At 43.1% G+C, this 14053-nt stretch overlaps 1 protein-coding gene across 1 annotated transcript in view; it reads right to left on the reverse strand.

The window, feature by feature from the left end:
• The window catches only part of MBD1 (methyl-CpG binding domain protein 1), a gene marked incomplete in the record, with an annotated part of 329236 nt that overhangs the window by 84084 nt on the left and 231099 nt on the right, over positions 1 to 14053 (reverse strand). Inside the window, 1 exon segment of the mRNA XM_030193911.1 lies at positions 2135 to 2347. Coding sequence (XP_030049771.1) covers positions 2135 to 2347 — 213 coding nt within the window.

The following is a 14053-nucleotide window of genomic DNA, read 5'->3' on the forward strand; positions in this document are numbered from 1 at the left end:
GGAAAGGCTAAAGTGACTAAGGCTCTTCAGCTTTGAGAAAAGATGGCTGAAGGGAGATATGATAGAGTTCTATAAAATAATAAGTGGAGTCGAACAGGTAGACGTGAATTGCTTGTTTACTCTTTCCAAAAATAATAGGACTAGGGGGCATGCAATGAAGCTACAAAGTAGTAAATTTGAAACAAATCTGAGAAAATATTTCTTCACTCAACGTGTAAGTAAACTCTGGAATTTGTTGCCAGAGAATGTAGTAAAAGTTGTTAGCTTAGCGGGGTTTAAAAAAAAAAAAAGGTTTGGATAGCTTCAAGGAAAAGTCCATGGACCATTATTAAAATGGACTTGGGGAAAATCCACTTTTTATTTCTAGAATAAGCAGTATAAAATGTATTGTACTGTTTTGGAATCTTGCCAGTTACTTGTGGCCTGGATTGGCCACTGTTGGAAACAGGATGTTGGGCTTGATGGACCTTTGGTCTGTCCCAGTATGGCAATACTTATGTTTATACAGATAAAATAAACCCTAGGGTTCTAGTCGCAGTTATTACAAGGGGAGGGCAAGGTCACCCGTCAAGCCAAGGGGCATCATACTTCCCTTTTGAATTAATTTGCAAATCTGCAAGCACACACGCCCAAAAAAGGAAGGAAGGATACCAAAAGCAACCCTGGTCTTGTGTGTCATTTTGTTTTGACTATACATACAGTATTAAGGTGCTCAATGCCAACAATCAAGTCTCTTGCAGGTGCTGAAAGAAGAGCTCATTGATCCTTCTGCCCAACTCTGACAAAAATCTGAGGCCAATATTTTAGTGGGCTCAGTAGGAGACAGGTTCTCCAGTAAGAGGGAAGGAGTGTCAACTGTAGCTAACTCGATCCATAGTGTAGCTAAATTCTAGAATGATGCATACTTCTCTTGACACAGCAGTTTGAAATGGATATGTAATGATTTTATCCTCTGTGCTCTCAGATCTTCGTACCAATGAAGTGTGATACCCAGAATGCCTCTGACACTTGGCACCAAGATTCCTTGGGCTCAAACTCGAAACCACACACACACAAAAAAAACCCTTCTCAGATGCCAACTGATTTGGTTCAAAAAGGTTCCCTGTATTTGGGCCTATGTTTGTTTTGATTTCTACACCATTAATCCTTCAATGCCAAAGCATTTCCTGCTAGAACATTCTCCTGGGTCCTTAGGAGTCAATGCTTTCAGTGAAAAGGATTTCTCTGGTGGCAATATTACTACAGTATATACTCAAATACCAGAACTTAATGGCCTTGGGTAATCTTTGAGTAGATGCCACATTGAAGAATATCACGCCCTCACCCCAAAAATACCACATGCAGACTCTGTAATTAGTGACTTTGTAATTAGCAAAGGAAAACATCTTGATATTACATACAGATTTGGAAGGATTTTTTGGGGAGAGAAGCAATTTAAAAGTTTTAGGAAATAAGTCAAACAAGGGCAACATTTGATGCCTCAACTTCAGCTGTGCTGAGAAAAAAAAAAAAAAAAAAAAGGTGAAATTCAGATCCACAGGACTTGTGGGAGGGGGGGTACCATACCCACACACATTCTGAATGAGGTCACAACAGCAGCATCCTGAAGCCAAGAAAAAAAAAAAAAAATAAAAAAAAAAAACTTACTTCAGAGCAGATAACTTTCAAGGAAATATTCAAAAGTTATCAAAAACTAAGAAAGTAGGGATGCTAGCTAAAAAGGACAGCAAAATAGCAAAGAATGCAAATTGCTGGACAAACCGCTGCATTGCTATGAGAGGAACATTCATCTCTTCAGATTAGAGACAAGACTAAGGGAACATGTGTCACAGTGGTTGGAAGTCCCACGAATGTCTAAAAAGCATTCCATGCTTTTTTAAACAGCTGTAAACATGCTTCCACCTCAGTGTCATCACCCACTTGCATGGCTAATCATCCTGCTTGTCCGTTGGAGAAAATTAATTTTCAAAAACTGAAATAATCTCAGCAGTGGATGTGGGCAAAAAAAAGAAAAAAATGTAAATGCCGTTGTGAACTAAAATCACACAAGGGTGATGTGAGGTGAAGTTTGGAGGTGGATGAAATGAGGATTTTTTTTTTCTTTTAAAGGAAGGGCATTATTGTAGTAATTTACCTCTGTCAATGGATTAGCTAGTGCTGCCCGTGCTGGCGGTGGCAGCTGATACCAACTGGTTGGTCGGCCGGGCCGGCGCCTCACCGCCTGCTTGACTTTGGCCAGTTTCCGATTGGCAAATGAGTTGCTCCTCTTCCGACGTCCCCTGCGTGGGGCCCCGGTACCTGCTGCCTCCTCTCCAGGGCTGTTCCATGCTGTGGGGAGCAGCCGCTTCTACAGGGGTGACAGAGAAGGGAAAGAGAAGCTGTGGGGGCAGGGCCCAGAAGAGTGGTTGGGGGGGGGGGGGGGAGAGAAAGAGAAGAAAACTAAACTTTCCCACCCACCCTCCTCGTTCGTCAGATGACATTAATTTCAGGAATACACATTTGGAGTATTCAAATTCACTGCCACACAGCAGTAACCAAAGTGTGATCTACTAAGAATTTTTCTCCACGGGCATAGAATGGATTTAAAAAAAAAAGCTTTAGTAAACCAGATCCTCCTGAGTCTACAAAACAGATTGGGATGAGAAAACATTCACAAAGCAGAAACGCACAGGCATCACCTGAAAGAATTCTTACATTGGGATATATCACTGCAGAAAATTAGCTGAACAGAGCTTGAGGCACTGCAGGCTGCTTACCTGTAATAAGTGTTCTCAGATGACAGCAATACAATGAATCACACTGATGGGTAAGCTGACCTGTATCATGTGCAAAGTCTGAAAACTCCAGGTTTCCTTAAAAAAATATTCTGTGCATGCACAGGAGTGAAGTGGAGATGAGAGGCAGACAGCAGATTCCCATATGCTGATGGACCTGCTGTTGCACTCAGTTGATTGTGCAACAGTCTGAGCAACTGAAGGTGGGTTGTGTAGCTCACTGTACAGCTGTCATCAGAAAACAGTTATAGGTAAGAAATTAACTTTTCTTTGATGACATATTTACAATGAACTGCACAGATGGGACAGTCTAGTTAAGGGTAGTCTTCAAAATTCTTGTTTAAATTTATAATTGTGATTGTGACAAAGAATCTATAACTGTGTCACAATTGAACTTTAGAAGAGTATAACTGAAACACCATTTGCAATTGTTATCAAACTTGGGAAGAGATGGATTTCTGATCATGTGGCTCGCCTTTTTTTTTTTTTTTTTTAATATAAAAGTAAACACCTTTGGACTCACCTAACTAGTGGGAATCTTACTTCTGGAGTAAATGTGGAACTTTAGTTCCCACAAGACAAGATCTAAAGTGACCTACCAGCGAAGGTTGTAAGTTCATATACCCAAAGTGGCAAAGAACCACACAGATAACTGGGCCAACTGATTTGCCGCTGTACACTTTTTTGGTCTAAGATTCAGGTCACAACCTTGGAAGTCTCTAAGCAGATAGACCTCATAATGGCAACCACTGTCTGACCCTGACAGCATGCATCGTAGCATACTCTTTTATGGTAAGACCTACCACGAAATATAACATACCTGTTGGACAATAAACAAAAAATTAGTTCGATTTCCCAAAGGCTTTGGTCTACTCTGGATAGAAAGTGACTGCTTTCTTGCAGTCATATATATGTGATATGTAGAACCCCATTTATGGGCATAAAGAAACATAATTAAGCAGAAATCCAATGCAAAACTTACACAGAAACTTGGAATGTGTGTGAAGCATGATCCTGTTCTTACAGAATTTATCCTAAGGCGGATGTGTCACCAAAACCTGGAGCTCAAAAGTTCAGCAGCCTACAGTGACCACTACTAAAAAATGAAACCGCCTAAAGTTCAAGAGTCTAGCAGCTAAAAAAGGGCTTACATAATCTTCCCTGTGCCACATGTGAGATTTCAAATGAAGAAAAACCACATATGACCCTGAAAAAAAGATTCAGTAGAAGTCAACATGATACTAGTAAGTGTTAACCTGCCATAAGAGTTCTTTTGAACTGTTTTTTAAAACAGACTCAGATGTAGGAAGTCAAGTAGTTTGTGTGTGCTGTGAAAAATTATATTCAAATTTTGAGTTATTAGGGATGGTAAAGATACTACCATGATGGAGATGACCATTGGAAAACGTAACTGAATAATGAACTCTGTCCATATAACAATATAAAGATCATGATAAATTCATCATGAATATTACTAATGTTTTTTAGCAATGACACCAAATTTAAAACAAATTTAAGTATTTGTTTTCAGTAAACATGCAATTAAAGCTGGAATTTCTTGCCAACAGATGTGGTAAAGGTTTGAAAAAAAAAAAGTGCTCTACCCCATTTGCATGGAAGCAGATTGCCTGTTGTTTACAGGTATAATGTTGGACATTGTTTATATCAGATTGCATTGCCTGTAACAGTTTACAGTGCATATGCCTTTAAGAAAGGCAGGAAGTGCCTTTGGACTACAAATCTTAAGTCTTCCTGCAGGGCTCTGTGATAGGCTCTTCCATGGCACTTGTCCCTTTTCCCTATCCCTTACGGGACTTTTCCTATTGGCTGGCCCTTGTCCCGTGTATGCTGGGTTGTAGCTGGGCCACTTCTCTGCATGCATGCTTTTTTTTTTTTTTTTTTTTTTTTTAAGAACTGTAAACTGACTTGCTGGACCTTGTTGAATGCCCCCCCCCCCCCCCCAAAAAAAAAAAAAAAAAATTCAAGCTACTGTAATATCACCAGGTTTTTACTAGTTTAAAAGTATTTACATCATCCACTCTTCAGCCAGTGCTGAGAGCTCCCAGCTCATCTCTGCAGTAAGAGAGATGGTAGAGATAGACTCCAATCTGTTGGGCAGAAACTCTTGTTCAACACTTCACAACTGTAAGTCATTTTTATTTTGTTCGATTTGCATTAAAGAATATTTTGGTTCAAGAGATCCGAGTCTTCACAGTGATGTTCTATACTCTGGTGTAAGCTGCAGTCTATCACAGCCAGTGAAAGGGCTGAACAAAAAGGTTGGGACAAAATTCTCGAAGACTGATCCATTAGCAACTATTAGCTAGATACACTTGGGGATCACCACCTCTAGAACTGATCTCACCCAACTGGATCTGCTACATTACTTTCAGGTGGGCAGTGTAAGGAACAGAAGCCTGGGCTCCTGGAACTTAGCTCAAGATATTTTACTAGTAGAGGTGTGTAACACATAAGGCTCTTTTTACAAGGCCGCACTAGCAATTCCTGTGCGGCAAATTCAATAAAGCTCACAGGAATTGAATGGGCTTTGTCACATTTGCCTGCCAGTTGAATCTCACCTGCGTTTCTCAAAATTAATTGATTTTGACAGGTGACACACCCAGGTTCTCAGCCAATAAGTGAGGATATATCCAAGTCACGACCACCCTCTGCGTTATTTGCAGAGCCCTGCCTCAAACCCTCCTGGTTTGTATAACCCCACCCCTCACCCAGAATATAACAGTCACACCCCTATTCCAAGATGGTGGCCACTACTTATACACTGTTTCATTTCCTGTTTCCACTACTAGCTGCCATCTTGAATTGGGATCACATGACAGAAAATGACATCAAAAAAACCACACCACCACCCCCTACATCCATGGAGAAATGTGCGCAGCTTAACCTTTTTTTCTCACAGGAAAGAAAAATAGCCATTTGTTTTCTTTTTCACATGGCTCACAAGTTTACCACAGCAAGAAAGTATTTATGTTTGAAAAGATCAATTTTTTTGCATGATGCTTGATATAGCTGCAGAGTCTCAAAATGGTGTATGTAAATGCTGCCACATGGCGCCCATTAATCTTACAAAATGGTATGTAGATGTGGCCACATGGCATCTTTATGGTGCTGTGTTGGCGGCCATCTTGATGAACCCACCGTCAACTGCGGGTACCTTGTGAGCGACAGGCCGTCGTGTGTTCATTAGTTTCATGATGTCCTACTTTAACCTGAAGAAAGAGATGGCTGATGAAACATCGACAGCTAGCACAGAGAAATGAGGTCAAAACACAAATAGCACTTCGACCGCCAATCACTCCTACTGTTCAAACTGACATCACAATTAGAGCAGCGGTTCTGGCAGTTCAGCAAGCCATAAAAGTTTTTGCATCCTATTTAGAGGTTATTTACCTACAGATGTCCCATCTTTTCTCACAGTTCGATAGTATTACAAAATGGCGATTGTATCTGTGTCCCATGTGGCGTCCGCAAATTGCAGTGTTGACAGCCATCTTATTGGCCATCTTGATGAACCCTCCCCAATGACGGAAGGTACCTGCGAACGATAGGCCATGTGTTCGTTAATTTCATGATGTTCTACTTTTCTATTCCACAGATCAGAAGGCTGGTGAAACATCGACAGCAAGGCACCCGACTCAGTCCAATCACAGTCAATCATAGTAACATAGTAGGTGACGGCAGAATAAGACCTGTACAGTCCATCCAGTCTGCCCAACAAGATAAACTCATATGCATACCTGACGTTGATCTGTATCTACAATTTTCAGGGCATAGACCGTAGAAGTCTGCCCAGTACTAGCCCCGCCTCCCAACCACCAGTGCTGCCACCCAATCTCTGCTAAGCTTCTGAGGATCCATTCCTTCTGAACAGGATTCCTTTATGTTTATCCCACGCATTTTTGAATTCCGTTACCGTTTTCATCTCCACCACCTCCCATGCGAGGACATTCCAAGTATCCACCACTCTGATAATTGCCAATTAGTGTTCATTATTGCTTGTTAAGTGCTGGCATCAATGCCAATTAGCTTGTAAACACAAATAAGTTACGTGTGGTGTTATAGAATCGGCAACGATTTGGGGGCCTAAGTCCACATTTACATGCCCAACTTCAGGCACAAGCACTTATGCTAGCTTAATAGCAATCGGCGTTGCCAAATCAGTACACCAAACCTAGAGATAAATCCATTCATTTGGGAAAATGACCAGGAAGCACAAGTGAGAAAAGAACAAAAATGCATGAGTTACTCTCCGTGGAAAGAGGGTGCATTGTGATACCAGAGCAGAGAACAGATATTCGAATGAGGACACTGTCAGTAGCAAGTATGAGGCCCATAGTGATTCTGAAACTGTGGGTGGGCCTATTAGAGACAATGTGCGTGAAAATGTTACAGCAGACCCTGAACCGGTGAGATATATACAGTTTGTGAACAGGTGGACTAGGCCCTCACCCAGGTTTAATGGAGTATGCTATTCTGATCAATTTCATAATATAGACACCTCAAGATCATTCAGCGATGTTCAAAATGCTACACAACAGGATATCCAACAAGCTTTAGATATCAAACAGTACAGCTTCATCCGAGGATTACTTACAAATAAGATTTACGCCTGGAGGTTTATATAATTCCTTGTATTCCAGAAGTCACTGACTGATCAGGAGGGACCAAGGAAGGGCATTTCTTAGTAACAAAGTAACAACTGAAACCAGGACAGACATGCTCTAGTAGCAAAGGAGCTGCAGATGGAGGCCTGCAACGCCAGAACCGCTACCTCAAAGGAACGTTTGAGAGGCTTCAAGACACCTATTCTGGACATCTTTTAGCGCAACTCCACCTTCCACCGGCAGTGTGGTTTTACTAGTGACCGCAGTCACCAAAGCATCCACCTTAGGTAAGGAGAAAGTATCCAAAGTAGCAGCAGACACCGGACAGAGACGTGCCATAGCCCTAGCTACTTTTAACCCACTCTCTGGATCAGACCACTATGCCGAAATCATTTCCTGAATATATTCATGCATTGGAAAAGCTTTAGAGGGCTTGCCCGTGCTCACCATCTTAACGTTGACAGAGGCCGAGGCCTGTTCCTCCGGGTCTGAAATATTTACAGCAGCTAAGGCTTCAGAAATCAGAGCAGAGGAAGCTCATCTCGATGAAAACTTTGGACCACTGTGGGATCATCCTGCTCAGTTGGCATAGGATTACCATCCTCTAAATCATCAGGATGCCTTGAATCACCAGATCTTGCCAAAACAGGTGTAGGAGAAAGCGGACCCAAAGACCCCTTCCCTCCGGCAAGGGCGCTAATGTTCTGCGCTTGGCAGCAGAATCTACAAAAGAAGGGGATCCAAGATCACCCTAGGAACGCAAAGTATCCCTGGTCTCTACAGCAGAAGGGGGGGGGGGGGGTGGAGGAAGATTAGAAAATCCCTTCTTCAAGAGAGAAGCTTGATGTAACAAAAAAATAAAATCAGGTGAAAAATCCATAACTGCCATGGAAGTGACAGAGGCATCTGACAGAGAAACAGCAATAGGAGCTGTGCTTGCACAGGTAACACCCACCCCCGCATCAGAAACACCCGTTCCAGCAGAACCGGAGAGACGGGTCACCTCAGTGGAGGAAAATGGTGCAGACTCAACAGCCGCATCAGGCGCGGCAACCACGAGGCGTACGGCAACTTCTGATGCGCGGGAAACCTCCCCCAGTGTCAAAATTCCCTTTAGCGCTGGAGGCCGCGTCGGAGCAACGAGCCACACACAAACCCTCTGTAGAACAGCGAGAGCCGCAGCGGGAACATCGTTTCACCACTTCCGCCGCCATGAAGAGCTCTAAATGCGCCGCCAACGAAGTGCTCACCGACGCCAATTCAAAGGCAAAAAACACTCACCAGGGTTGCCAGGTGGAAAATTTTTTTCCCACCCAAACGAGCCCAAAACCCGCCCAAAGTCAAACCCTGCCCCTGACACCCCCACCCCCGCTGTCATCAACCCCGCCCCCGCCGCCATCGGCCCTGCCTCTTCCATCACGCCCCCGCCTCCCTGTCATCAGCCCCGCCCAGAACGTCACTAACCCCGCCCAACACACCACTAACCCCACCCAAAATGCCACTAGCCCCGCCCCATGGCACGAAAAAACGCAAAAAAAACGCTGAAACACCCCAAAACAAGCCCAAAAACCGCGGAAAACTGCCCAATTGGGCGGGAAAACCGCCCACCTGGCAACACTGACACTCACCAGGGCTGAACTCAAGTCCCTGAAGACAGCGACTGCTCTCTAAGGGAGCCTCAGCAGCATTCCCACTCCCAACAGCCTGGCAGCCGCTAGCAGAAAGGCAACTCCTGCAAGACTTTTTTTTTTTTGTATCGGCTAAATGCTGCAACACTGAGGGGTTTTCTTTTTCTTTTTTTATTACAGCAGCAAAGACAAACGTCTAGGGAGCTCACAGAGACAGGGGGATAAGGGTAGGGTAGGGTAGGGCAGGGCAGGGACCGGCAGAGCAAGTGTGCCCTCAAGGTTGGCACCATCAGCCAGACGCCCCCAAGCTCAACTGGCACCAGTGTTGCCATATAAAAAAAAAAATTCCCACCCAAAACAGCCCAAAACCCGCCCAAAAACCGCACACACCCCAACCCCGACGTCATCACCCCTGCCCCTTCTGTCATCACCCCCACCCCCGCCGTCATCACCCCCGCCGTCATCGCCCCGCCCAATACGTCACCAAACCCTGCCTCTGTCGCCGTTAGCCCCACCCCCGCCGGCCGAAAAACCGTCCAAAACCCGCGCAAAAAAAAAAAAGCCCAAAAAACCGCAACCCTCCGCGGGCAAAAGTTTCCCACGGCAGGTTGCGGAAAACCGCCCAATTGGGCGAGAAAACCTCCCATCTGGCAACCCTGACTGGCACAAATGCCCAGGAGCACCCCCAAGAGGAATCCAGCAGCTGGAAGAAATCCATCCACCACCTGCTGGAGATAGAGATATACTGAAGTCAGAGGGAGCTAGATGTCCAGTATCACTGTTTTCTCTTCAGTGTTCTTTATCTCCACCTGCTGGTAGGCGGATACAACCCACCAGTTCTTGGATTCATCTGCTGCTGAGACTAAGGAATTGGATATTTTCAATCAAAGTAGGCCCTGTTGGTAAGTGGGGTTGAATGACAAACAATTTGGAGGAGCTTAATAAATGCATATGCCTAATGCATATGCCTGACAATTCTGAGATTACAACAGTCCAATTATTTGCAAAATAATATACTCTGGCACTTGACCTAGAAGACTGGTAATTTTCTCTTGACCCAGTCAAAAACGTGAAACCAACTTTTAACTAGATTATGAAGGGCTTAGAGCAGGGGCCAGCAAGCAACTTGTCACAAGTCATTTTTAGCCTGTCTTTTCAAAATTTGCAGTCTTGTTGGCCATAAACAATGAAGCACTGATAAGTTTGCTGATCTCTGTCACAAAGCAGTTACATCTGTGCTCCAACACCGACCTGCCTGTAAGCAGGTGTGTCTTTTCTACCTTTCACTTGCCTATCTCAAGCATGATGCCTAGCTTGTCATTCAACTGTTCCTCCATCCCTGCGCTCCCCTCTTTTGGTTCCTGTAGTCACCACATTGTTCACTGATCAGCTGTTTGAAATGCATGGCACTTCATAGATACAACAAGGGTACATGATTTGAACTCCTGACCAAAGAATGAACTGCAACAACAGGAACCAGAAGTGAAAACTAGGAGCCAGGGCACAATGTGTGTGTGTGTGGGGTTGGGGGGGGGGGGGGGGGGGGGGGTCCTGTCCTCTGAAGGCTTAACATCTAATTACAATCTAAGTTTTACCTTAGGTAATAGAGGGTTAAGTGATTTGCCCAAGATACAGTAAGATTGAACCACATTTCCCAGGGATGATTGGACTTTCATCCTTAATGTGGAATGAGCTGGTACCTTTTGCCTGCTTCAAGAGTGTTGGGAGTGTCTTCCTCTCAAAAACCAAAGGGGGGGAAAAAAAGAGGGGAAGTAATCCGCTTATCCTGAAAAATCCCCTCCCCCATCTTCTTTGGGAATAAGTAACCCCTTATGCCCCTGGAACTGGCAAAAAAACCCAAGCTAGTGACATTGTAAGCCCTATCTGTAAGGCAAGAGGAACATGGAAAATTGTTTCTAAGTTAAAAGTCAGCGTTCTCTAGAAACCACTTCATTTCCAAAGAAGCAAAAGTGAATAAGAAGTGAAAAGTCAAAGTCTAGAGAGTTGACTAACGGTGCTGGAAGCCCCCACTTATCTTTACAAAGAAACTGTCTCCCATCCTTGGCACATCTGTAAGCCTGTCCTACTCATCATCAGAAGCACACAACCAACACAACCACACTGCTCTGCTTGTATTAATAGCAACGTTTGAAGTTCACTCGTGTCTCAGATATATCATAGACTGTACAGACTAGATGCATTTCACAGTTCTCTTTTACTCTATCTATTGGGGACTACTGATTATATATCAATTTCTTTGCAGTTTTACCAGATGGTATTTGGATATGCCTCTCTCAGCATGTGCATAAAATAACATTTTATAAACCCAGGACCTCAACGCTTCCAAGCTTGGCTATTCTGCAAAGAATAATTGCTCTTTTTCTTTTGTCAAGAGAGCACCAACGCTATAACTGGAGCTGTATTCTTATCATTGGTCCTTTTCCCTTATTAAGGCGGGAGCAAAACAAACCATACGGTCTGTGCCAGAGCCGGTAGTTGGGAGGCGGGGATAGTGCTGAGCAGACTTATACGGTCTGTGCCCTGAAGAGCACAGGTACAAATCAAAGTAGGGTATACACAAAAAGTAGCACATATGAGTTATCTTGTTGGGCAGACTGGATGGAACTTGCAAGGCTTTTTCTGCCATCATCTACTATATGTTACAATGTAAAAACTCAAACCTGAGAAAAAAACATTGGTTTCTCAACCAACCCGCCAATATACAAAAACACCCTTACTGTGAGAGAAATTTATCCAAATTAACTTAAGTGAGATCTAACATTTTACAATCCTTGTCAATTCTTTGCAGTTTTTTCCCCAACCTGAATATTCAGTACTCTCATTGCCCACTACCAGCTGTGCACTTATCTCCTTCAGCCTTTACTTCAGCTGTGTTGTGGCTTTGGTTATTCTGTCCCTCGACCACCACTAGACTTCATCTGGTTGGTGCGTTTTCTCGGTGCTCTCCTCTTACTCAGTGGGTGTCTTCACTACTGCAATCCTATAAGACTTCCATCTTGATCTTCTACAAGAACGTCTTGTTTCGCAAATACATTTGCTGCTCCAGGAAGAGATATTCATTAAATGTGATTTCCCGCTCCAAGATGGCCGCGGGTATTCATACATTGAGTTTTTTTACATTGGTTTATTTTGCTCCCGCTTTAATAAGGGAAAAGGACCAATGATAAGAATACAGCTCCAGTTATAACTTTGCCACTCTCTTAACAAAAGAAAAAGAGCAATTATTCTTTGCAGAATAGCCAAACTTGGAAGCGTTGAGGTCCTGGGTTGATAAAAACAGTTCTCTTTTAGCCATGAATTTTTATTTTCAGGAGGAGGAGGAGGGAGACAAAATAGTAGACTGCAAGTTAGAAAGAAACCAGAGTATTTCCAAAATGCCAGTGGCCAACATCCCCAGTCAGAGGCTTCATCTTCTGCTTCTTGGTCCTTCTGGATATCAATTCAACCACCATGCCAATGTTAAACCAGAACATGGTTGAATCCTGGAGCTGCTTGGATGATATTTCCATTTTATAAATTGCCTCTTGAAAGACCTGAAGTTGTTTACACACATTTTGCAATAAAATCAAATCATTTACCCCACAATCAACACCCTACCCCTATCCACCCAGTCTTCATCAAGGGACTCTTATCTTATTCTCCCATTCCATCATCACTGTTATATACCCTCTGCTTTCCATACACATACATGCTTGTTTAAAAAAAAAGATCTTCAATTTTTTCTTAAAGATCTTAAATGTCTTAATGACAGATCTCTTCTAGTAACTCATTAGCTACTAAGAAAGATCAACATCTTATACTCCCCAAACACAAAACAAGAAACCTCTGAAAATTTTAGCTGATATTGTTTCAGGAATCTCAGGGCTCTTCCTAGATGATAGTCCTGGGAGCTAGCCCTTTCACTGTTCTAATTATCATCTAGAATCTTATTTTATACAGATCTCTTCTAGTAACTCATTCGCTACTAAGAAAGATCAACATCTTATACTCCCCAGCCACAAAACAAGATCTTGCTCCTTTCCCCACCAGCCTAGCCAAAGTGCTCTGAACCAAATACAATTATACCAGCATCTGAGTCACTGTAGTCAAGTTGTTAGACTATAGGTAGGAACAAAGCTGTTGAATCATCTAATTTCTAATCAGAAGAGCTTGTCAAAGCAAAGATTTGCAATGCCATCATTAGCACTACCGGCTACCCACCCTCACATCTTTCACCTAGGAAATTCAAACTCATTCAGCTTCGCCTAAGAGAGTTGGTTCCAATCCTTAGAAGTCAATGCCTCAAATTTAGCTATGTTCAATTTTAACTTATAATCCTGTAACCATTTATTTTGGCCAGGCATATATTTAACACCTCCAAGCCCTCTTGTCCATCTCGGGCTTCATTAACGCTACTAAGTTAAGTGCCTCCATTTTTTTTTTATGCTGTAGATCAAAAATGTGTTATTTCAATATTTAAGAGCAGAAATCTGTACAAGTAATTGCTAAGAGCAAGATATACGCTCAGCTGAAGAGCAAGAAAGACGCTCAGCTGTTTTGTGGAGTTTTTTATGCCTGATGACAGAAACCCAGCATGTGTTACTTTTATTGATAGTAACCTTGCTTTGAGGCAGCCTTGTTCATTTCCCTAATAGTCTTAGTTTTAGCAGGATTGTTGTTTTGTTTCTTGGCCTCATGTGCTTCGGCAGTATGCCGTCGGACCTTAACGAGTAGGGTAATGGTGATTCACAAGCCTATTCCTAGAAGTTATGCCCCAGGAGGAGGTATGGAGTTGGGATCACTATAATCCCCAGAGTTTGAGTTGTGAGACTTATCTCTGCATAAGCTGATTTTAGTCTCAAAGGGGGGAATGAGGCAGCTTGGGCAGAGAAATCATATTAATTTTAACTTTGGTTCAGTCCTGTAAAGTAGAAGAATGCCATCTGGGTTTAATTGCTCAAAAGTCTAGCTTTTGCTAGACTAGAGGTTAGAAAGGTCAGTGAGAAATGAAACTTTCTTTGTCCCT

This window comes from Microcaecilia unicolor, chromosome 2, assembly GCF_901765095.1.
Source record: "Microcaecilia unicolor chromosome 2, aMicUni1.1, whole genome shotgun sequence".
Classification (NCBI taxonomy): domain Eukaryota; kingdom Metazoa; phylum Chordata; class Amphibia; order Gymnophiona; family Siphonopidae; genus Microcaecilia; species Microcaecilia unicolor.